Source organism: Sinohyriopsis cumingii, chromosome 14 (assembly GCF_028554795.1).
Source record: "Sinohyriopsis cumingii isolate HCF-2022 chromosome 14, ASM2855479v2, whole genome shotgun sequence".
NCBI classification, from domain to species: domain Eukaryota; kingdom Metazoa; phylum Mollusca; class Bivalvia; order Unionida; family Unionidae; genus Sinohyriopsis; species Sinohyriopsis cumingii.
Window position 1 is genome coordinate 24483945 of NC_142974.1, and position 27182 is coordinate 24511126.

At 36.7% G+C, this 27182-nt stretch overlaps 1 protein-coding gene and 1 long non-coding RNA gene across 2 annotated transcripts in view; one reads left to right on the plus strand and one right to left on the minus strand.

Moving 5' to 3' along the window:
• Positions 1 to 16335, plus strand: part of LOC149783430 (uncharacterized) — a 33313-nt gene extending 16978 nt beyond the window's left edge. The window contains exon 3 of the long non-coding RNA XR_016413601.1: positions 13265 to 16335. This is a non-coding gene — a long non-coding RNA (uncharacterized LOC149783430). The remainder of the gene's footprint in view (positions 1 to 13264) is intronic.
• Positions 184 to 27182, minus strand: LOC149783431 (uncharacterized). Its single transcript, XM_089931657.1, has 7 exons — positions 27057 to 27182; positions 25929 to 26036; positions 16500 to 16720; positions 14083 to 14177; positions 7067 to 7192; positions 4784 to 4918; positions 184 to 4572 (listed from the first exon to the last, which is right to left on the minus strand). Exons 2-7 carry the CDS (start codon positions 25958 to 25960, stop codon positions 4267 to 4269), a joined length of 915 nt encoding a protein of 304 aa, XP_089787783.1. The 5' UTR covers positions 25961 to 26036; positions 27057 to 27182; the 3' UTR covers positions 184 to 4266.

A 27182-nucleotide genomic window follows, 5' to 3' on the forward strand; every position in this document is an offset into this window, starting at 1 on the left:
GAACGTTCGGAAGACGATGAAGTTAGAGAAGGTGTATGAAGAGGGTTTTGTTTGCCTTCAGTTACTATATACTTCCAATATGTAAAATTCATACAATTCATGTTAAGATTTTTGATTTAAAAAAAAATTACTCGGCAAATACGTCAATCAATTACTGGTAACTTGATTTATAACCAAAACTCGTTGCATGCAATATTGACTTTACTTCATTCTGACACTGAATTCATCAAATGGCGCTTATTTATGGAGCATAAATTTTATTATACATTTTTGCACTGACGGATACATGTTTGTATTCTAACTGTCATTGTTTAATGTCGTATCAAACCTAGTACAGTACAACATTTGGGCCTTCCCTGCATCCGCTGCAACCCTTACAAGCTTGTAAGCAGATCCCATGTTACACAAAATATGTACTTAACATTTTCATAATATAAGTCAAAGCTCAACACTTTATAAGCATTGCAATACTATTTAACACTTTAAATATTGATATATTTTCCGACTTGACTGTAAAACTGCTGACAAGATAGTCTCACCAACAGAAGTTCCCAGAGACGGATTTGTCTAGTGTTACTGACGCTGAGTTCCAACTTAATGGGCTGACTATACAAACCAAATAAAGAATTTAAAAAGAAAATAAATTTGCTTTAGATGAATAAAGAAAGGACTGAAAACAGAAAGAAGCAGAAACTATCAGGAAACAAAACTATAATTAGAAATATTTGTCACTAATTCATGCAGTACTCGATTGTTTTGTCTCATTTAAAATAGTTAATAAATACATGACCTGAGTACGCACGCTTCTTATGACAGAAAAGATGGTTCTACAACTATATTCGCATTCAGATCTGGTCAGAGCAAATTTCCAGATGGCCGACACAATACTATACAAAGTGACATTAGTGCATCAGATACAATTCATTTGTTGGCGGTCTGTAGACTATCTGGGAAAACTTGTGACTGCGTCAAGTTTAACCGCTTGCCCACTACCACCATCTTTCCAAATAACTAAAGATTGTCTGGTCGACATGGTCGATATACTTATCTCAATGTCACTAGTGTGCTACTGAACTTCGAACCCCGGACTGTAGGTTAAGACACCCATCGCCTTGCCCGTATATGCCCACTATTATGCTGCTAATGATGATGTTGTTACTGGTTATGTTGTTGCTGATGATAATAATGATGTATTATCAATAAATAAGAATAAGGTATGCACACATTTATTGCATGGTCATACGTCACATCCTGATATATGTTACATCATATTTGCTATATATACATACTAGGTAAAACCTTTACATAATATACATCGTAAAGTTATTGTATAGTGACATACATTCTAACTTTCCTGCTAAAAGTACATTTTATATAATATTTAGTTTTCCTTCAGTAGCCTTACCTTATCTTCGAGGGAATTCTGAGGGTTTCAACAAATAGCAATGAAGACAGAAATGAATTCTTCATCTACCGTTTGATGAATAAATTGTGTTCTATCTGCCGAAGTCTAAAACTTAACAAGGGTTTTTGAACGTTCCGTTGACCTCTGAGAAAACATTGATATTGTATCCAGTATATTAATCAAGCAAATTGCAAAACTTACTTTAAAGAAACAAACGTGTGAATATTAGTGAAACAGGGATCAGGAACATTACCAAGGAGTTCTGGGTTCGGTTACCAAGACATGTATGATCGGCTGAAATTTTTGTCCTTTGACAAAGCACTTTGAAGTCATATCACAACGTAATCTAACCCAGGGTTCTAAGCAGCACCTTAAAGTGGTATTAGGCCGACCAAACCAGCAATTTATGTGCGTCTGATCTACACCAATCGCTTTTCAAGAGACAGACAACTTGTAATAGATAACAATCGTCTTTCACGATAAAGACAATGTCTGATCAGCACCAATTGTCTTCCAAGAGACAGACAACTTATAATCCACATCAATTGTCTTCCAAGAGGTAACTTCTAATCAACACCAATCATCTTCAAAGAGACAGACAAAGTTATGTATTATACTTTCTGATAGCTTTAATATTTTGAAACTCACTAATCTAGGCTACATATAAATGAATTTAGTGACTGTCGCATTGAAATTTTTAAAACCAGTCTATTTGTCTGTCTCTCCTATATATAAACAAAGTAGAAACAACAACCTCATTGTCATGTACCCAATGTAAAATAAACGGAAGTATTACATTTGATAAATCTGTTGCCCATTTCATTACAGTTTGACTGTATGTTCAGAAAGGCTGAAATTGAATGATTCCGCATGATTATTCATTTCAAGAGGATCACAGCCAGTATTAAGTGGTGATTCAACGTTGATATAGTGCTTTTAAACTTGCATATTCAATAATAATATACCATGCTGTTACTGTAACTTTGCCTATATTGAGTGCCAGTGTCAGGCAAAGCTTTTGTAACTGTACAGATATGTTTAAATCAAATTCCTCATTTTTAACATTGCTGTCTAATACACATGTAGCAATAAATAGTTTGATTAAATGTTTTATATAGGTATATATACGTGTGTGCGTGTGTCCGTGTGTGTGTGAGTTAAGTTTTGAGACAGTGAGACAATCATCATTTATTTTATATTAGTCTTAGTTTATAAGTAAGGGCATCAGGGTAAAATAGTATTAGGTTTTGTTACTATTATTATGATCGTTATTTTAAATAATAATCATTATTATTATTATTATTATTATTATTATTATCATAGACGATATCTTAGCTGTTTCTAATTATTTGTGAATAGCCAAAAATTATTTACCCCAAAACAGACACCAAGATAAATTTTATTACAACGGGCTTTACAATTTGTTATATTGTTTAAGAGGCTACTTTTAAAGTTCCTAACTTCACAAAAAACGACAAAGTCAGCATTGTCTATCAAGTGAATTTGAAACTCCTTCTCTGACAAATATTGGAACTAACTACGTTTTTCTGAGTAATAAATAATAGTGTGCAATCCATAAGAACAAATATTCCAAACAGCTTCCATGAAAACGCTAAGGATCAACAATATACTTTGCATTACTTTGATTTTGGCATGAGAAGATTTAAAAAGGGTTTATTGATGAAATATCATGTCCAATCGACTGGTTCCGTTCTGGCTTTCTGTATGTGTAAATCAAATGATGACGCTATCAATATTACATTTTATGTTTGACTTTGCGTGGCCACAAAGACAAAATAACTCATGGTACTGCATGTGGCGCTTGTTATGCATTTTCCGTCTATGGTTTCTGCTTGTAGAGTGCTCAAAACCCAGCTGATGCAAACTTGGCAGGAATCCTCCTGGCTATGAGTTGCTGAATGCCTTTCAAATGTTCAAACATGATGCCGATCCGCAATAATTTGACATAATCATACAAAAAGCATCTGCATTAGAGTACCCGTAATTATATAAAATAGGATGTCGATAAGCCTTCAAATATTGCCACCTTAAATTAAGGTCGATTAAAAACTAAAGACGTTTCTTAGAACCGTTAATCCTCTTTCCTTTTTTCTTTACGGAAGCGTCCTTGCATAAACACCCTTTTCATTCCGTAGAAATAGGCTTATTCTTGACATGGAAGTCTGGGAACTACATCTTTTCTAACAGCAAACACACACACACCCTCCCAGGAAAAAGAAACAGCAGAAACATACTTGACTGTATTAGAGAAACATACAGCTGGCAATACTAGATCTTTATCAATGGTGCTGTTCTGCAACTCATTACACCTGAAATTACTAAAAAGATATTTAGTAGCTTGTTGGCAATAACAAAAGCATGAACTATTAATACTGCAAACCCAGTCATCAATATGGCTACCATTGCTAAACATATGGAAAAATAATAAAATAAAATAACTGCACCTTAAAATAAAGTCAAAAAGAGAAACTGAATATATATACAGAATGTGTCCTAAAATGACGACTTTTAAAGTTTGTATTTAATGTATTTAAAATATAAAGTTTCCCGATCCATTGCCCTAACGCAATGAAAGAATTACAATTTTGGCCATTTACAAACTAAACGTTATGTTCTAAAATTTGATAGTTCTCAAATTAAAGTTTCATTCGTGGAAATAATCCACACAAGCATACTTGAATTAGAAATATGACTTGTATTCCAATCGAGATAAATTAACCTCCACTCATCAAGAGATAATATAATGTAAGTACTATTTCATAGTGTAACTATTTCACAATAAATCAGCTAGTAATGATGAATTGTCACAGAGGATTTTAATGAAAGTACATATGTCTCTTCTACTCCATCAGTTTCAAAAGTTTGATAGCTTTATACTGGTCAGGTATTTCCATGAGGGCATTTAGAGCGAATGCTGCCTGGGGATTCTTGGCTGTTGACATTATCTCGTAAAAATTGACAAATTGAAAGTTGTCAAATCTTCTTTGTGGTAACTGGTCATCAAATTCGTCCATCATGTCCCATGGGCCATCCCCAACCCCTATCATGATGATAGACAGCGGGTAGTCGGAAGCATGCTCAATGGATTTCCTTGTCTGTTCTTCGTTACTGACTTGACCATCAGCAACAATCACCAGAATGTGGTACTAGGGAATAATAATAATAATAATAATAATAATAATAATTTGTTGCCAGCGCTGATTAAAGAACAGTTCATATAAATTCAGAGGATGCAATTTTGAAGTTGATTGATCAATAAATTGATTAATTAGTTGGTCGATGTATAGACTGAATGAAGAAAGGCTAACTTAAGAGGTAGAAGAATGACAAAGGAGAGGAGGGATGTAAGTTACTTACCATGTAACCAGAAGCTTTAACAATTTCTACAGATTTTTCAATCAAAGGAGCAAAGTTTGTCGGCCCACTTAGTCGTACCGTGGGCGTCACCTTCTCGTATACCTCCAGCACCTCCATGAAACCCTTGCACTCCCCCTAGATATAAGAGAGTAACATATCAGTTTGGCACATTGTTGTATAAACCTTATTGTATATAATATGTGTATATTATATTGCATCGCAACTGTGCCTTATTTAAAACTCTTTGTGCAATAGTTCGAAGCTGTGTGAGGTTAGCTTTTAATTTTCCCTTTGTTTAAACATTATCGTTATAATGTATAGTTTTATATTCTTTTCCGATCAAATATGTAAATATTCCTTGTCCTGCATGTGACACGTTTTGTATGTTTGTCCTTGCGAATTTATTTCGTTTCCTCTTGAGGGAGAATTTGATTAACGTGAAAACATTGAGAAATCTTGCTTGTTTCCCCTAGCGCTGTTTCACGGCAAAACAGAACAATTTAAATTCATGGGGTTCAGTTACGTTAACGTTTTGACAAAGGGAAAGTCCTAAGTCCAAAATGTTTGTAAATTTTCTTTGTTAGTAAGACTCACTCTGATCGCTAAAATGTAAGTTTGAGATACCAGAAAGCATTTTGCTGTTATCTACGTGAATCGATATAGTGTGCGCCCTCTGCATACCCAGCACACTGGTCCATAAAACAATGTTATGACGATTACGTCCCGTCTCTATAAAGCTGTGACAATTAAATATTTTCGGTGACTTTCCGGTTCTAAATTATATAATAAGGTGTCACAATAATCAGTTCATACATGAATCGGAATGCTAGGTCAATAAAATGTGTTTGTGTTCCAGATTGCAGCTCTTATATCACTCGATTTTGAAGCTATGCCGGGTTTGAAGTTACCCTCTCCAAGCTTTTCTTTGCGTGTTTCAAAACTACAAAAATACAGATAATTTCCATCTTAGGACCCTAGGGAAGCCACCAGCTGAATTGAGGAAAACCAAAATTGGCAACCGTGTGTTCATACGAAGCATATTTTACTTTGGCAGATAAAATATTGTAAAAATAATATATATTTGATGTGTAAGTAGACATGTGAATGTTTACACAGTCGTATTTACCAGGATCAAATGCAGCATAATATTGCAGACATGAGTCATCTTGCCTTCATTAAAAGAGTCACATAGATCCAACCTAAATGGTTTTAATTATGTTAATCAAAACAAAGTCCAATAACATGAACACGTTGTTTTATGGTCATGAAGATGTTTATTGTTTTATATAAATGATAATCAGCTTTCTTTTATGTATATCATTTGTAAGCAGCTCCTCAGCGTATAACACCTATTTTCGATGACTCAGACATCGAATGGTGCTCTATTTTAGGTGGAGAACTCATGGTAACTAGAAATATAAAAGCGCAACCGATATGAAAGGAGAGTATGATTCGTGTTCTTGGGTATATTTATTTAACTGAAAGCTGAAAAAACGTTTTATTACACATCCATTTTATATTTGGTACATTTGATTTTATAAGATGCATGCGATGGTTGGTTGTTTGTTTGGATGGTTTTATTGGCACTTTAGCACTTTATTTGGCTGTATGATGCCGAGACGTGTGTGCGTGTGAGATTTTAACGTAGTTTAAAAAATATTCAGTCATATTGCTATGATGTTGGCAGTGTGGCTGTTTATAGTGTGGTCTAGCACTGGCGCATCGTGCCGCAGACAGGTAGCGTCATGTCCCATCCAGGCACATTCTCCTGACACCAGACCGAACAGTCCTATCGTTACCTTCTCAATGCTGGGCGCCAAGCGAGGCAGCTGCTAGTACCATTTTAACAAGTAGTTAGTATGACTCGGCCTGGGTTCAAATCCGCGACCTTTTGCATCCGAGGCGGCCGCTTTAACCACTTAGGCCACCGAAGTGTGATGCCAAGCTAATTTAGCGATGTGCTTTAATCAAGAATCGAGTCCGATGAATGGGAACAGCTAAGCATTGAATCTACGAAGATTCGTTTACGAAACTGTTTAGGATAGGATGCATAATTAAAATATATTTTACAAACAAACGGGTACATGGTAATATTATTTACTGCAATAGACTGCTGTTCATAACATACATGCCAAATAGAGGAAAATGAACCCATCCTCATATAATTATAAAATATAACCATGACAATTATGAAAGATTACATTGATTGAGCCTTGTCATCATTGTCGTCCATTTTCCTTTCTTAATCGTCGTTGTCATTATTGTTGTTGATCGAATATTTACCTCCTCTGCTTTAAGCTTGAAGATGCCTTTGTCCTGCGTTCTGGTATCTCCAAAGCCAAAGACAGGTATTCCCCCGTCTGGATCATTATTCAGAGGCTCTAGAACTTCTCCCAAAATGCAAATTACCTGACGATCAACGAAGAATCAAAACTAAATTTCATTATCAAAATAACGAACTACAATCCTGGCAATAAGTGTACTTCTTCCAAGCATTGTTGTTAGAACTAAAATCCAAGTTTCTTGACGGAAATTAAATATGTAGCTAGGTACAACCAGATGTTAACAAAAATAACATTATTATTGACAAAATGTAACTCTCCTTGTAACTTTTACTATTATTGTGCAAGTTGCGATTAAAATAAATTACAATTTACTGGCATGCTAAGTAATGTTTCATTTTATTTCCATTAAGAATAAAAAAATAAATTGACTTTCTGCAAATACAACACTTAAATCATCCAAGCATGGGGACGTAGCCATGTTTCCACGAATAAAAAAATAAATTGACTTTCTGCAAATACAACACTTAAATCATCCAAGCATGGGGACGTGAGTTGATCATTGGCCCTGCTTGATCCAGTAAAAGTCAACTGTTGTTAAGTATGGTTTTACAATGGTTAACATGGTTGTGCGGAGTGGGTCATCGGCCGCTGACCAACCGTGTTATGGTGTTTTAAAACACGTTCAAAAAGCGTTAAGTGACAAAAGATAGCCAAGAACTTTTATCTATGTCAAGACGACTTTTATCGTCAACAGTCAATTTCTTTTCCATAATTTTTCTTTCGATGAAAGCAAAAGTGTGTTTGTAGTATATGAAAATGTGCTGTTTGAGAACCAAGTCCATTCCGCACAGGTATTTGCAGAAGGCATGCAGGAAACACTGAAGGCATCTACGTGACGTAAAGATGCGCACATATACCCAAAATGATTTGTGACAACTGTAACACGATCATGATATTTCATGAAAGTGACACGCGTGGTCTTAGAAATATTCATTGGACTTGGTGTTCCACGGACCAATATCGTGGCATGTTTGCGCGAATCACCTAGGATTCGCATAGATTTCTCACCATTGATTTGACAAGAACATCCAAGGGTAATATTGTGCGGGTCTGTACACGAACGTGTCTAACACGCCAAATTAACAATCAATACAGCAATTATAGAAAATGTCTTCCAGTAAGGTCATCCAAGAGTATGGAAAGCGACGCCGTAAAGTCACTCAAAAACAACAAGGATTGATTCAAAATGTGACAGAAGGCCACAAAAATGTAAAATATATGTTGCAGTCGCGACAAACTGCAGGAGCAGACCTGACAGCCGAATTTGAACAAACATTTGAGCCGCTGATTAAACTCACAAAGGAAATAGACGAATATAGCGAGGATATTATGAAAGCTACAATAGCCACCGTACAACAAGTGTGGCACTAATGGGAACATAAGCAACACCTCTTCCAGTCCTTACGATGGCTCAGCGCACCAACGATATAAAAAATATGCAAGAGCAACTGCAGACTCTATCACTCGTCAATGAAGACCTTGGCGAAAGTGGAGAAGCCTCTGGTGTTTTCGCAAAAGGCACTCATCTCATGTACCTGATGAGGTCACAAGAAAAGCACTGGACAGGATATTAGATGTGTCGTCCGAGTACAAGTTAAAGATACACATACCAGTTCAATATTTTAAGGAAACAGTCATGTATATGTTGTCTTATCAGACTTCCTGTCTGGACAGAGTACATGGTAGAATGTTATCAAAGACACGTGATAAATAATGAACGTTGAATGGACTAAAATGATATTCAGGGAGATTGCACGAAAGAAACAAGCTACCGATGATCTATGGGTTCAATTTGGAGAAAGGCTTGATGCGTATATGATTGTGTGGAAAAAATTTATAGAAAGATTGGGTCCACTTGAACCATGGATCGAACCATAGCCTCCTGTGGACCCAGACCTCGATATTACATATATTACAGAGGAACAACTTATACTAGAGGAAGAATACGCATTTCAGGAAGACGAAAACATTTTAAATAGTGGCTAGAAAAAAAATAATTCATCTCTATTTCGTACAGACGATGAACGCAAACATTGGCAAGGTGTACACATAAAATAGTGGCAAGAAGTACAGCTGTTTAAAGAAGAACTTACATGTGTTGGCCAGAGTGTAGTTGTAAACCCAACAGATGGAAACGGTCTTTCCAAACATGTACAATTAAAAGCTACACAACCCGAAGAAAGCCGTCTTTAGTAAGGCAGCAAAGAAGGATTCAGACATATGTGGTACCTGCACCAACATCCACACCGGAAGAAAAATCGAAATGGGCTCAAGAATAAGTAAAAACGTGGCATGGGCAAGAATAAAGAAAAAATGCATTGAGAAACGACAAAATCTGAGAAGGACTTTGTGAACTGTGTGAGCCTAACGACCTCGCTGATTGATTGGAAACACTCGTGGGATCAGTTCGTACGGACAACAACACGCCCGAAGTCATCCATGAAGCCGCTTTGATTTGTCAGCGGTTGCTCACCAATACTATTATAGACAAAGATAAATAACATTTGCTGATGTGTGAACCTTTTGAAAATATCCATGATATATACGACGAACAAAGTTTGTACACTCATTACTAGTTATGAAACAATTGAGACGGTTGCTTTATTTACTTGAAATCTATGCTGCGATGCAATATGTTGTTGTAAATACCACCCAGAGTGTTAACTCGAATATTACAATTTCATAAACGAAACCAAAATTCATTGTGACTTTCCTGCATCTGTTACCACTGGTGAACCAAGAATACTTAAGTTCGCCATGTTATCGATGCAAGAGTGTTACAGTTTTCCTAATGTCCTATCACAACCGAATAGCTCATTTGTGTACTTGCAGCAATCAGAATATTATGAAAATGTAATTGCTTGCGTACTACACATAAATCACGTAATTAAGAAATTCAACGAAAAATCACATTGGTGACCGGCAAAGACTCAAAAACTTATATATGTGCCAATGAGCGCAAACTCAGTTTGGTTATCACATTTGAATCTCAGACGTATGCGGTTGATATGAAGCAATCGCCAGTTTTAGGTTGGCCTGACAACATTCCAGATGATAAACGATTTATAGCGAGTGGGTTATGATAGCACGTCCGATATTGTCAGAAATTCACCAACGACTCAGATCAATTTAACTTGTGATGCTGTCAGTGGCAGAAATGAAAGCAGATCTGATATAGATTGCACCCATGTATCTTCCATGTAATAATAATCGGTTAACACGTATTCTTTTTTCCTCTAGGATCAAGACGGGCACGTCGAGGATCTGCGCGATGAAATAATATTAACAATACAAATATACATGAGAGATCGAACTGACATTTCAATATAATAATGACAGTGTTGCGTGTACGTGTGAAACCCTTGTGCGTTGTTCACGCATGAAAACCCGTTTACGTGACGTATTAAATAATTGGCCTCAGTGATGTTCGTGGATTGTTCATGAGACAATCATACTCACCATCTGTGGTCATATATGGACCGGTATTAAAACATTGACAATGGTTTGCAGATTTCCCAATATGACTACAATACACTGTACCATATTTATTACTTTTCATTGGAACATCTGCAGTTTATTAGGACATCCATTGTCGACCTGTAATTTATAGCACGGATAGGTTTGGCTAATTACAGATGCAATGTTGTGATATTTTGTGACAAGACTCTGTTGTTGGCGGGTGCTGTTAGTCGAATGAAGGTCATCGATGAACCAGTGGAAAATTCATAGAATTCATAATTAAACATTTAGATATTTAATAAAAATGTCATATCACGAAGCGAATGTTGACCTTAGTGAGAGTCCGCTGACACAAATACGAGACGCAATCAAAAGCAACTTTCTCCATAAAAAAATAATGAAAATATTCCGGTGTGGTTGACCCAAACACATCTCGGTCAGCTTAATGCAGCAAAATATTCTAAAATCCTCAATGACTTGAAAATGATCCAAGTCATAGGTGACACAAATGCAAAAGACCTGTGGAATATTTTCATTCCTTGCATCCATCCATGATATTATTAGCATAAGTTGCTCCAGCCGTTGCAAAAGCTGCGGAGCTAGTGGCTGTGGGAACTGCATCAAAAATAGCAATTAAAAAGGCGGTTGGCGGTCGTCGAGTTGGTCTTATCAAACTGGGACAAACCTTCAATTACCAGGAAAGAGTCCTCGAAAACTCTCGGGCAGAGGTCTTCGATTACTAGGTCGCAGAAGATCACGCCGTTGACCAATCTTGGTTTAATCACGATGACAGAATCAATCAAAAATTTTTGTGGTGTCTTTATGCAAAACGAATTTGAAACTGGCAGTGTCAAACTGGATTTTACAACATGACCTGGCACTAATTAGATTGTATATGTGGCAACACTTCAACATCGTTCTGACTTGTATTGACTAGCTCCACAAACTGAAGATGTTATTTAACCAGACACTTTGGACAACAATCATTGTTTTATTCGATTATGCCAGAACAGACCCTGGTGGAAGGGTCTATATGTGGTCATCTTATCAATGGAGCCTTCACCAACACCGCAAGCACTTACTGATTTCACATTAAAGTACGTTTAATATTATACAAAATGTATATTAACATTTAAGGATATTACTCTGCCCGACGACACTGTGCAAATGTGAATCTGAGCCGATTTACCACCAAAGCGGATTTGTCCAGTTTACTAATTGTAATGTTGTTGGTATTGATGCAGGTGAGCGTGTGATTTTTGACGATCACAATGGAAAACTTAAGACGTCTAACATTGACGTTCAGGATATTTTTGTCACGCTCAAAGGCGTTGTTGGAAAGAACCTGATTGAAGTCAGATAAAATGGGGGAATCAGAAACAGTGTTGTGTCGTTTGAGTTTATCTAAGACTTTGACAATTTTGAAACAAGACAATATATAATTAATCAAACCGCCAGCGTGCCAACACCACCACGTGTAGTAACGTTCTGTACTGAAATTCTAGTAATATTAGTCAAAGCAGGAGACGAAAATAATAACGTTCCAAACTTAAGCAAATGGACAACTTATTTTCAGCTGTCTTGATAGAAATATCTTTGCTGGTCATAAAAGTCACATTTTAAAAGTGCGCTATTCCAGATCATAATTGTTTATCAATACTAGAATGAAATTTACTTGAGGTCGAATGGTATGTTGACAAATAATAAGCGACATCATGGTCTTGATAATGTACATGTAATATCATGCCTGATAGTAAAATTATAAATTCTTACACAGTGGTACTATCAACATCGTTAGATTCAAAAGGTGCAGGCGTAATCGGTGTGCTATTTTATGAAAGGAGTGCCAATCATCAGAATGCACAATCGCCAGAGATTGAAGTATTCCCGAGGAAAAGGTTTTCTATAATTTTATGACAATTTTAACAGTAAAAAAGAATAACTGATTAGAAACACGAGTACGAGATGCGCCTGCGCGTGATGATCTGAACGGAAAAGATCAGACTGTCATACAATTAAAATATGCGATTGTATTATCAATAGAATAATTATGACAAAACTACAGTCTAATCAGCGTGATAAAATAATCGAATTGGAACATTAGTTACGAGACGAAATTACAAAGAGAACCGTGCTAATCATGAAATACTAACACCCGTGGTCGTAGACGCTCTTTTGGTCTTGTTTCGGCATCGACTATTGGTCTTGGTGTAACTGAAATTTCGGCAACAGCAACCATCGTGGGTGCACCAATCCGAATTATTGTTGGTACTATATCAATATTAACCGGTGTCTCTGGTAATATCAGCAAATTAATTTCGATGCGAGTGCATTCATGAATACCTGAGTTCTAATTGCAGATCAGCCTTAATGCCATCTTTTAGCTGTATTCTTTTGCAATCGAGGACAACATAATCGGTGGGGATGTGGAAATTCACAATTTTTAAATAACAAACAGCGCCAATTTACAAAAGGTAGGAATCGTATAATGTTAAAATAGCGATGGAAAATAAGATATCTTGGTTCCTGTATCAAACCTCTAGCTGCTGGTGCTACATTAAATTGATTGTGTTGCTGCATTGTGTCGATTTGTATCGTATTCGACCACATTTCTAACAAGCACAGTAACACAGAGTAAAGCCAAGAAGTGGTAAATGACTGTTTTGTTCTTTTTCAGGTTGTTTGAGGCATTGACGTCCCACGTAGACTCTACCTCCATGACTGGTCGCATGTGTGGATTATTACGTTGCTAAACATGCATGGGTCACAACTGGGCTAAGTAAGTCATGAGAATAGAGGCTATGACTGGGTGTCAGATACGACAAAGGGCCAAAACCCAAACGTCATTGTTTGCTACTACTACCAGGAACAAATCAAGGTTTATATTTATCTATCAAGTCATATTGGTGCAAAGCCTATATAGATACCGACACTGTGGCACGGTATGGACACGTTACCATTTTGAACAGTTTAATTTTAATCTGAAATACGCCACAACATAATCGTACTCGAAGAGTGCTTCATTGTCACACTGTATAGCTTCTATTCAAGTAGAGGCTGAAATGAGTTTAGGTACAAAGACGCAGTTTAGGTACAAAGACGCAGTTTAGGTACAAAGGCGAAGTTTAGGTATAAGGACACATACAAGATTAGTTTTTGCTGTAGTGAATTTTATTTGAACATCAAATAGGGGTGTTATCATTAAAAGTAATGTATCTAATATTTGAAAAGAAGATTCATTTACAAGAAACATGACGGACCTTATATCCACTTGGACGGACATTGAGATGGCACGAACATATCCACTCTTTTCCAAGACTGTTGTTGAAAAATAAGTACATTACTTTCTATTGGAGGGTATTTGTTACCCATACATTTTATTGATGTAGATATCAAATCGTTCCTTACAGAATAGGCGTATATTATTGTAAAGGTTCGCCATACAAAAATGTGACTGTCTTATAAGGTAAGAGTGGATTACTTTGACCTACTGACCTCTTGATAAGGGTTCAAACCTCCAAGATCATGCAAACTCTTCCCGCCAAATGTTTTCTTTCCCTGGCTCCGGTTGCTAATTGTATAGTCGATTCCTTCATAAATATAAAACGATATACATATCAAAACTGCTTAGTGTCACATGGAATGGAAATTAGACAGGTATGATATAGGTTTGTAACATATGATTATCTACTCCTTTTCTCTTGCGATCACTTCTTGAATATAATAGCCACACCTGAACTTATTTGTGCAAAAGTTCATGACCTTTAATGGAATGTACGTTTTCAGCAAGTTAAAGTTTTCATACAAAAAGATTAGTAAAATAACCAAATATTGTTTAATTTATTATCAACAAACGTTGACTCAGTTCTTCTTATAGTCGCTTGAAAATATTAAAAGGAGGAAGTCATAACCACCAGAGGGTGAATAGATCAAGGTAACAACTAGAGGGTAGAGACTAGTCAAACATGGACTACCAGAGAGTGGAGAATAGATCAAGGCTAGCTGCTTTTGAACAAATACACTCTGTAGGTAATTCCTTATTACCAGCCTTCGAATAAGAAAATTTCTATTAGGACCTCGTGCTCGAATTCGCTGCTAAACATCTATAAAGTAATTAGATCAAAAACTCTTTTGATACCAAGACTCCTGAAACAAACTTAATTGAACATCAGCGCCTTTTCTCTACATCATCCACTTCTCAATGATTCGGTTGTATTTAAGACAGTAAACTGCTTAGTAATCTTTGCAGACACTGTTCCATTGTAAATAAGTTGCATGATTGATTGTAATTTTGAAGGAAAGTTGAATCAGGCCAGGTAGTCAAGGAGTATATGTTTCCTCCGTCTTAACGTCATTTAGGTACTGTCAAGAAATTACGAAAAATCCTCACACAGAGATCCAACTTCTGACATCTGATTGGCTAATGTTAATTAGTTAATTGATTTAATGTAAGATTTTAGTTCAATGTGATTTTCTGTGATAGAATGTTTTAAAACGTTTCGCACCTGCAACCCAAATTGACATTCGCATATGCTGCAGGATCACACACACACACACACACACACACACACACACACATATGGGGCCCCGAGTGGCCGAGTGGTCTAAAGCGCTGTCCATTACGGATCACTGCTATCTCACCTCTGTCTGCGTGGGTTCGAGTCTAGGATTCGGCCAATGTGGGTATGTGAGAAAGCTTGCCAGTAGCTTCTCGTGGGTCGGTGGTTCTTCGCGGGGTTTTCCTGGGTTCTTCCTCCACTATTAATACTGGCCGCCATGCATAGCCTATCGTGTGCTGAAATATGGCGTTAAACACCACCACCACAACAAAAACAACACACACACATATATATCTATATCTATATATATATATATATATATATATATATATATATATATATATATATATATATATAGTGTGTGTGTTTCATTAGACCACAGCCATCACATATAAGTAATATCATTGTTAAGTATCTTTTTAAAACATGACGTAATGCTATTCACACTTATTATATTTCTTTGATTGGTATATTAGTTACCTATCAGTTTACGTTTGTGTATATACTGTTGGGATCATCTGAAGAAACTGCACCTTCAGCGAAGGGAATATAAAAGTTGGTGGCCACCCAGACTAGGGTTTTGTTGCTAACCTGCTAAAACCAGATTGGACAGAAATATCGAACTATTAAGGTTGATCTCGGCGACCTATTTAAACAGCATAGCAACCCAGTTTTGGAACCCGATTCATGGGTGACGGACCACTGATATGTAGGTTTCTAGGCCGAATTAATGTTTCTTACAACCAGTAAACTAATATACAATGAAACATTGAGTAATATTTGTTCCTGACACTTCTTTAAAGTCTTTTAAGTTACATTGTTAGTTTGCGTGACCAATCTCTTATTGCCTTTCTTAGCAATGCAAGCTATTGTTTTGCTTACACAGTATAAATGCAACTTAATTAGCATTCTTCTTACTAAATCGACCAAAGTCTACACGGTCATTCTTGTAACTTAAACTGTGAGCAAAATATATGGCATAGTGTTCAGGCACTACAAAAGTATGAATCTGTTTAACTATTTGGATGTGCATCGCCATGTAAAACGATGGAATAAATCAAGAGTACTTTCCGCAGAAATTCGGCGTTATAGATATGTTGGTGGTTATATTATCTGTATGCCAAATACAAAAAGTCTTGAAGATAGCTCTCATTTGCATAGTTGTGTGAGAAATAAAAAGCGTAATGCATTTTCTGGATCCGATAATTTCCTTGACATGCATCGATTTACTTGCCAAATTAAAAAGGGAGTAACCAGAAAGTAACACAGTAGTGAGAAGCAATAAGCAGACTAGGGAGGAAACCCTACGCATGGAGAGAGAGAGAGAGAGAGAGAGAGAGAGAGAGAGTCTACCGAAGATAAGTCTGCATGATTCTAGGCCCTCTGATTTTATACCAGCCCGCACGCCGTCAAGCGAGGTAAATCTGTCTTCAATTACACTACATTCACTTTTTTCTTCCTCTCTTTTTGCACTCTTGGAAGCGTTGAATGCGAATTTGTTGAGTTCCAAACTTAAAGTGGTAGAAGCCAAGTCATCGTCGCCAAGCGTGCCAAATGAGGAACTGTCTTTGGATCTGAAATATTCTCACACTGTAAATTCGAAATACATGATAGAATATCCTTATCGGAGTTGTCAATAGTATCCATCCTACTTCATCACGTCACCTCCCATGCATCTCTTCTCCCTTTGATTCAAGATGCAATTCACTGCCTAAAAAGTTGTGCGCGCCTAGGGATCGCATACGACATGATAGTACATTAATGTGATGAAGGGATTGTCTTCGGGATGGATCCAGGAATGTTCCCATATTCAACGCCAAATATTTTAATTATGTGTAAGTTAAATATTGCTATAATGGAGACTGCGTGTCTTAGTGGCATAAAGCTTGACTCGCATTCTCAAGGTAGCGGTTTCAAATCTTAACCTGATCAGTCCAGGTAGGCTGTTGAGGTGTGTCCCTAGGTATAGAAGACTCATTTGTATGATGATGTGCGTCTATAAACGAAAGAATTAAAAAAAAAAAACGTGCATATGGCCGTTTCAGATGTATTATATTCCATTATAATGTTTGGAAAGCAGAACAGTTTTATAACAGTTCGCTTTACTGTAATTGTCACTTAACTAACTTTGTTGCAAATTCAATTCCATATATATATATATATATATATATATATATATATATATATATATATATATATATATATATATATATATATATATATATATATATAACCCATACGACAGAAAATTCTACTTGTTTTGCTAACCTTACTTTCCTTATCTCAGTCTAGTCGTCTCAGACCAGTCGTCTCAGTCAAGGTGTCCACGCGGTCAGAACTACTTTAAAAAAAGGAAACACTTGTTGTCATCTGCTGTGCCTGGTGTAATTGTACCAAAATCAAACAACAACAACAGCAATAGATATATAACAAAAACATAGTAACTTTAGTTAAATTCATCTTTGAGAACACACCATGCAAAAACATTTCGAGAGAGACAAAGGCAAACGCATATGATGTCGAGCTTTTTGGTATTATGCTTGTTCGTTCCACACAGCATGGTCAATTTTATCCTATATGCAGGCCTAGCTCAGTACATTTTCAGGTCAGCGTCATTAAATGAAGCTAAAGCTACCTAACTAGTTTTAAATGCTACGTGTGAAACAAATTATATACTGTTAGCTACAGTTAATGACGCTGACCTGAAAAATGGCTGTGCTACAGATAGGATAAAATTCTCAATGTTGTGTGAAATAAACTATAACAGAAAACACTGATCCATGCACATATACTATAGACCTATACACTTCATAGCCTCCCAACTCTCTTAACAACTACGGAAAACTTAGTAACAGCCAGAAAAGTGTTATATAAAACATGCTTTATTCTAATTTTGTTATGCATTTCCATTGTGCCCAGGTTGAATCAAAAATATACGTTCACTATTTAATGACAAATAATGCACTTCCCAGCCAGAAGGGATCATTTATCCGTCGACACATTAATCCATAAGCAAATTTCACTGTAGCACTTGCCATATTTCCAAGACAGAAAAATAAATGTTCAAAAAGAATCTGTGAACGTGAAAGTTTAGCACATGGTTATCCGCTAGAGTCCGTTTTCGGGGGATCTATTATAAACGGGGGTAATTTTACAATCAATATTAAGGACAACAGAAGTATGTCACAAACAGTTTCACCTCCTGTAAAGAAAATAATAGTTATATACGATAGTGACACTGATCTCTAATTACCCATCAGTAATCTAAGGCAAGATGTTGCTCTTCGTTCCAGCTTGTACTAGGTAAAACTACAGTAGAGCTGAGTAGCCAATATCGTTTTATTATTTACAAAATATCTTTTCAAAATTGGAACTGATGAAAATAAAACAGTTTCTTGTAATAAATTTTAATTATTTATTGTCAGTTTCATATAACATCCATATCTTAAATGTGATAATACATCATTACAATGCGACTTTTTATGTTGTTATTTTTCTTTGCTCACTCGTAAAAACTGTGTACTTCGGACGTAACGGTCACACCACAGCCCTCATTAACATATTTATTTTCATGCGCCGCATGTAAACATTGGAAAAAAACACTAGTGAATAATTCTTTTTACTTGATAGGAAAATAGTGGGTGAGAAAAATAATCTACGTTTTGGTTTGGACCGAGACAAGGAAATCCCAGTCGCGGGGTTATATTATATTTCCCCCAATTCGAGCAAGCCTTGTGGGGGGACAAATAATATAACCCCCGACTGGGATTTCCTTGTCTCAGTCCAAACCCCAACATAGATTATATATATATATATATATATATATATATATATATATATATATATATATATATATATATATATATATATATAAGATTGCTCAACGTACGTTGCATCTAACCAATAGTGGTCAGTGTGGGGTTACTGAATATATGTTCCACTAGGATGGCATTTTTATCAGTAAAGCAGTTGTTAGAATCATGAGTTAATAAGAGGAATCTGAAGAGTCGTCTTCCACCATTTCCCGAGGATAACGTTTAAAATGTCGATGAAGTGCAATTCGTTCTGTCTGTGCTATTGAACTTTTTCAATGGGATTTCTATGTCAAGAATTTGTAAAACAAGTTTGCATAAGTTATGAATTCTAATGTTGGCACACAGGAACAATCATAGTTGTAATAATGTTGTTTTATTACTTACTATAACAATACTTTCCTACAGTAGATAAATAAATCCTAAGGCCATATGAGCGTAATTTTTTTTGTACTCAGGGTCTAACTTAGCACTGTTCAATGAACAATCCAGATAGTAATGCACCTTCTAATATCCGTCCATAATTTGTAGAGTATTTAAAGACTATAATACATTGCTTTACTTTCGTTGTGAGACAGACCGCACTGGTGGTCTAAGTGATTAGAGCGTTCGCCTCGGATGTTGGAGGTTGGGAGTTCGAACCCCGGCTAAGTCATACCAAAGAGGTATACAAAAAATGATACTAGCAGCTGCATCGCTTGGCGCCCAGCATTGTTAGGGTAGGACTGGTCAGCCTGGTGTCAGAATAATGCTACATGTCTGCGGCATGATGTCCCAGTGATAGACATCACAATAAGCTGCCACACTACAGACATCGTAGCGATATGACTGAAACATTGCTGAAGCTATGTTATAAGTCTAAATCACACACACTTCTTGTTAGACATACGTATTCACTATAAATCTGAGTCACAGCTTCTTGAGTGCTTAGATCAAGTATTGCCTTCACTAACTAATGTTATTAATACCTGTCTCTCATCTGGGGAATTCACTTTATTTTTCAAAACTGTCATAGTAAAGCCTCTGCTGAAGAAACCAACACTAGACCATAACGATTTAAAGAACTACCGCCCAGCTTCTAATCTCCCATTCATATAAAAAATCTTAGAAAAGGTTGTTCTATCCCAGGTTGTATCTCATCTGAATTCAAACAGTCATTTTAGCAATGTTCAATCTGCATATCGACCTTGCTACAGTACTGAAACTACTCTTCTAAAAGTAGTTAATGACATTCTCTCTGTGTTGGATAGCGTAAAGATTACAGTCAGAATCTTCAAAAAGTTCAGAACACAGCTGATCGGATCATACTTAGAGTACCACGATCAGAGCGCACCTCCCCGCTGCTCTGTACCCTACACTGGCTATCCATTCGATCTAGAATCAAACACAAAATTTGTTCTCTGTGCTTCGTTTCACTGTCGGACTCTAGTCTAACATACCTATCCGACCTCACCCAGGTGTACACACCAGCAAGATACGTACGCTCCTCTTCTGACAATCGTATACTCATTATTCCCACTATGAAAACAAAGTCATATGGACAGCGTTCTTTTGCATACCAGGGCCCAGCAACGTGGAATGAATTGCCCACTGAACTTAGACACAAAGACACAGAGATCACATTCAAGAGGGCTCTCAAAACTCACTTATTTCGACTGCAAGAACAAACTTAAAGACCTAATAATGTTTCCTACCTTAAACATTCTCAGCATGTTTTTTTATGTTTTCTGATTTCATGTTGTTTGTTTTTGTAATCATATCATTATGTTTATTTTTTTTATCTTATAGGTGTTGTCTAATGTTGTAAAGCGCTTAGAGCTTCTAAAGATTAGGCGCTATACAAAGTCTTCATCATTATTATTATTATTTGAACACAAGGTGAGACATTTAAAAAAAAACAAATATCTGGAAGTTCCTTGGTAAAAGGACAAAACCTAAATATAAATCTCTTGAAGGAAGAGAATATGGCTCACTCCGAAAACTATTTGCTAGGTTTTTATTCCTCAATTTTTAATCTGTATGTGCTTATTATGCTCATCTTAGGTTTATATGTGCCACTTTTCATTTTGCCAACTTTTTATGTTCCACTTTAAACTTTGCCAACTTTCTATGCGCTACTTTTCATTGTGTCAACTTTCTATGTGCCACATTTCATTTTGTCAACTTTCGTTGTGTCCCCTTTCATTTTGCCAACTTTCTATGTGCAGCTTTTCATTTTTCCTACTTTCTATCTGCCACTTTTAATTTTGCCAACTTTCTGTCTGCCGCTTTTCATTGGGCCTACTTTGTGTGTGCCACTTGTCATTTTGCCAACTTTCAATAGTGAGATCAGTCCCTGTCCAATACATATCGTGTGCACGTTATAAACATCTCGTCCAAAATTATTTATATGGTTGTACATCTGGCCTTGAGAACATCTTGCAAGCACAAACAAACCAGCACTGATATGCTAAACAAAGGATATCCAGCCATAAGCAGGAACTGAATTATAAATCATAACAAGTCAATTTCATCTATGGGATGTAGTTACCAAAAAGTTATTGTTTGTTTAAGACTAGCGGACAAAATTGAAGTGTCCTAAGAATGGGCATGAATGAGAAACTAAGACACCCGGGCAATGAACCTAGCAATATCACCCGTCCACGTAAAAGCTAGAAACCACTGTTGCAAGTGGTCTACATGTCACGGTATATCGAAACGAAACAAAGAATGAAACGTGTACATAAATCCGGCAGATATCACCAGATCCCTGCCAGCATGTACTTGCTCTTCGCTGTGTCACTCAAGACAAAGTGTTACCGTCGAGGTCAAACTTTAGATAACATATTTTCTACTGATCTTAAAATGTGTCGAATGCATGCTTAGCATATTTGGGAAGGTGTTCCAGACAGTGTAAATCAATCGTCCTGACACAATAAGTTTTTAAACAAGCATTTCACTATCCAGGAAGCAAATAAGACCTGAATTTTATGCCGTAAAGGACAAGAATATAAGAAGAAAGTACAAAAATTAGCACGTAAATTGCATGTATATATATATATATATATATATATATATATATATATATATATATATATATATATATATATACGTATGCGTGTATGTATAGAGACATAGAGACAGTGACAGACAGACACATAGACACACATACAGACAGACAGCGATAATGCAAATATCAGATAAAGTGATTGAAATCTATCGCTTGAGTTTTTGACATTTGAATACATATGTATGCACTAGTAAGGTGAGAACAATTATTTTATGCTTTTACATAATATAGTTGGTGACAGATCGGAATGCCGTCTGGTGACAGATATGAATACAAGATGGCCGCTATGGCTTAACCGGCTTAAGCAGCTGTTCCGTTGTTTAGTGCCGTTTTCATTATATTTGTGCTTGTTGCCTGTTTTCATCTTCGTTATTGTGTTAATTATGTATTGGCTGTCAAATTCGTATGTGTTTCTTCATCTCCTTGTTTTGGAAACGAGAATAATTAGACTTTTTCTAAGCTGTCTTGCTCCACTGTTTTTGAACAAACCGCCATCACGTGATACTCGCCAGTCAACCCGTTATGCTACGATGGACCCTCATTAATTGCTTTAAATGATCACTGCTTGGCTCTCCACACTTCATTGTGCTCTAGACTAAACGAAATGGGACTACATTCATCATTACCTAAATGTAAACAGAAGCGAAGAAAGAAACGTTGTTTCAACGCTGGCCGGCGTAGAACAGGAAGAAGAATTCCAGTTATCTCTCTTATTTCGGCACAACCATTTAAAAACATTTCGACCGTTAATTTAGATAACCTAATTCAAATCCCAATTAATTCGTCAACCTTTGTGTCAACTGTCCAAGAAATACCTCTGCGCATTGCATTATTCAATGCCCAGTCAGTAGGACCGCCGGAAAAGCGCACATAAATAGTTAATGTTATCAACGACCAAAATGTTGACATATTTTTCTTGACAGAAACATGGCTAAAAACATCAGACGATGAGCCCAAGTGTGCGGATCTAACACCCACTGGTTACTCCATCAAGTCGTTCCCCCGTAATTCTCGCGGAGGTGGAAATGCTGTCATCACAAAGAACTCCATGATAAAACGTCTTAACTACACCACAACATTCAATTTCGACCACACATCGTTTGAACTAGTCCAAACCTCACTCACACTGGAGCAAAGGTCAGTCCATTTTTTCTGCCTATACCGCCCTCCGCCTAGTAGAAAAAACAAGCTGGCTGACTCTCTCTTTTTGGAGCAGTTTCCGAATCTCCTGGAGTATGGAAATTCGATAGGTGGCAACCTGATTATTCTTGGAGATTTCAACTTTCACTTTGACTGTCCCGGAAACTCAAATACATAAAAACTCATAGATTCCATTAATGTTTTCAACCTCAAACAGTCAGTTAACCAACCCACCCATAAACATGATCACATTTTAGGCTGGACTCTTAATAGACCTGATGATAACATTCTACGGTCCTCCCTGGAATCCACTGACCTTGCATCAGATCACCTCTGCATTATATGCCATCTTGACGTATCAGTCCCTAACCCTCCACCTTTATCTGCTACTAAGAGAAACCTCCGTATGATAAATATATCCAAACTAATGCACGACATCCAAGCTAACCTAACAACTTGTTTACCTCCTACCACAGAACAACTCGATAACTGTCTGCGTTCATTACTTGACAAACATGCCCTAGCTACCAAGTGCAGAGTATCAATTCAAAAGTGTTCTCCATGGTATAGCAGTGTTAGGGACCAGCTTCGCACTGCTAAAAGAGACCGCCGTAAAGCTGAGAGGCTCTGGCTTTCCACCAGACTCACTATTCATAAGCAAATCTATGAAGTCGCTAAGAAGAATGTCACAAATATAGTCCATGCAGCGAAATCAGCCCACTAAACTACTAAGATCACGGAAAGTTCCAGCTGCAAAGAGCTCTTCGAGATTACTAACAAGCTAATGTCAAGGAACTAATCAACACCACTTCCAACTACCTTCTCTCCAGTCCACCTTCCGGACATATTTGCAAATTTCTTCCGTGACAAAGTACAAACCATTACAGATAAGACTGACACCACAGTTTCAATTGACTAGTCGTCACCATACAGTTGGGATACAGAATTTGAGCGGCAACCATTAGCAGCATTTGAACCTGTCTCTATGGATTTCGTACGTACAATCCTGATGAAGAGTGCACCAAAGTCATGTGAACTTGATCCAATTCCAACATCACAGCTGCTTGAGTGCTTAGATCCAGTACTGCATTCGCTAACTGATGTTATTAATACCTCTCTCTCATCAGGGGAATTCCCATCATTTTTCAAAACTGCCATTGTAAAGCCTCTGCTGAAGAAACCAACACTAGACCATAACGATTTAAAGAACTACCGCCCTGTTTATAATCTCCCATTCATTTAAAAATCTTAGAAAAGGTTGTTCTATCCCAGCTTGCATCTCATCTAAATTCAAACAGTCTTTTTAGCAATGTACAATTTGCATATCGCCCTTGCCACAGTACTGAAACTACTCTTCTAAAAGTAGTTAATTACATTCTCTCTGCGTTGGATAGCGGAAAGATTACAATCCTCACCCTTCTTGATTTGTCTGCAGCATTTGACACAATAGACCATGATATATTACTTCACCGTCTCCAGCATGCATTTGGCATTCATGATACAGCCTTACTGTGGTTCAAGTCCTACTTGGTCAACAGGACACAAATTATATCTGCAAATGGAATACACTCCAGTCCAGTTGATTTATGTTGTGGTGTTCCACAGGGATCTGTTATTGGACCTGTTCTCTTCATTCTGTACACTCAGTCGCTCTCAAGTGTCATAGATCATCATCCAGTGTCTCACCAATTGTACGCTGATGACACCAAAATATACAAATCTAGCCACCCGACTGAAGTTGATGCTACCATCCAAGGTGTAGAGAGGTGCATTTCTGATGTGAAATCACGGATGACTTGAAACAAGCTGCAGATGAATGGTGATAAAACTGAGGCCATTCTGATCACAACACAAAGACTTTCTCATTCACATCCTTTATCTCAAACAATAAATATCAGCAACGCCAACATTAAATTCACACAATCAGTACGAAACCTAGGTGTTACTCTGCACAGTACTCTCACATTGCACCAACATGTCATGAACATATGCAAGGCTGCATATCTTGAGCTGAGACGCATCAGCTCAGTTCGCAAATATCTTTCAGATGATGCCACTAAAACACCTGTGTGTTGATTAGTACTTTCAAGACTGGACTATTGTAACTCAATTCTGTCTGGTTCATCTCAATATCTACTTCAGAAACTTCAAAAAGTTCAAAACACAGCTGATCGGATCATACTTAGAGTACCACGATCAGAGCACACCTCCCCGCTGCTCTGTACCCTACACTGGCTATTCATTCCATCTAGAATCAAACACAAAATTTGTTCTCTGTGCTACGTTTCACTGTCGGACTCTAGTCAAACATACCTATCCGATCTCACCCAGGTGTACACACCAGAAAGATACTTACGCTCCTCTTCTGACAATCGTATACTCATTATTCCCACTATGAAAACAAAGTCATATGGACAGTGTTCTTTTGCATACCAGGGCCCAGCAACGTGGAATAAATTGCCCACTGAACTTAGACACAAAGACACAGTGATCACATTCAAGAGGGTTCTCAAAACTCACTTATTTCGACTGCAAGAACAAACTTAAAGACCTAATAATGTTTCCTACCTGAAATATTATCAGCATGTACTTTTTTTTATATTTTAATGATTTTCTTATTTTATGTTGTTTGTTTTTGTAATAATATTATTATGTTTTTCATCTTATAGGTGTTGTCTAATGTTGTAAAGCGCTTAGAGCCTCTAAAGATTAGGCGCTATACAAAATCCTCATTATTATTATTATTATTATTATTAGAGAGAGAGATAATTTGTTACAAACCCCTTTGATCCACGAGCATTTACTCTTTTCATCTTATAAAATGTTGAAAAGCTCCAGTGCAGTGTATATGTGTATCTATCTATATCCAGCCTGTTGACCCAACATGATCTGAAACGAAAGAGTGAGTACATATTTTAATATTGGACTTATTTAGCATGTATTTTTGTGGCCTTTTTACATTGAAACAAATTGCTACTTTTCGAGCTCTCTAAATTCAAAAATAATTCTGAAAGTAGGTTTCAGTCTCGAATGATATAATTTTGGAATGAGTATATTGCGTCTAAAAGTGAAGTTGAACGTGATTTGAAATTAGATTGTTTTCTTCTTTCCCCAACAAGAATGGCATCTTGCCGCTGTTGGGCGTTTCGAAACTATAGTGCCTTGCTGAACTGAAATGTGATACGGTCACAGTTCATGAGAGATGTCCGTTTAAATACAAACAGGCCTGATTATGCAGTCACATATCATTGAACGAAACAAATGTGAAACATGCATTTGGCAGTCGTAGTCGTTGCAGAGAATCAGCGATCACGTACATACCTCTGATTTCTGAGTTTTATTTCCGACATAATCTCTTTTCTGGTCGGTAAATCTTTAACAGAACATACTATAACAGAACAGGAAGTGTATTCGGTACGATACGCCTCTGGACCATGAAAACATAATAAAATATGCAAAGTCAATACTTAATTTACAAAGTGACAACTGTCGAATATACGTGTACTTGTATGTATCTCTATAATTAATTGATAAGCATAATGTATTAAAGCTACGAAAAAATCGACCTCACACAGTGCGAATGCATGAGACAACTTACTTCCTTGTACCTAATGAAAAATATACCAAGGAATACATACAACTTTCTGCCTTAGATTGGTAAATTTGGACAAATAGCTACAAAATGGCATTTGTCTTCTGTTAATTTAACATTTGATACCAAGGATTATATATATATATATATATATATATATATATATATATATATATATATATATATATATCCTTTTCTATTTCCACGCAACCCTCCTCTCCATTATTAATACATGCTTGGAACACCTAAATATTGTTGATTTGTTTGCACAGCTAAAGTGGGAGCCAAAAATCAAAATGTAACTTTAAACTACTTACCTATGTATCCTGTCACTATATCATGGACCAACAATAGCGTTGTACTAGATATTGTGGTACGTTTTAGAGCGCATATCTAGGTAGTGAAATAATAAATCATGATATTATCGAATGTATGTGGTGTGC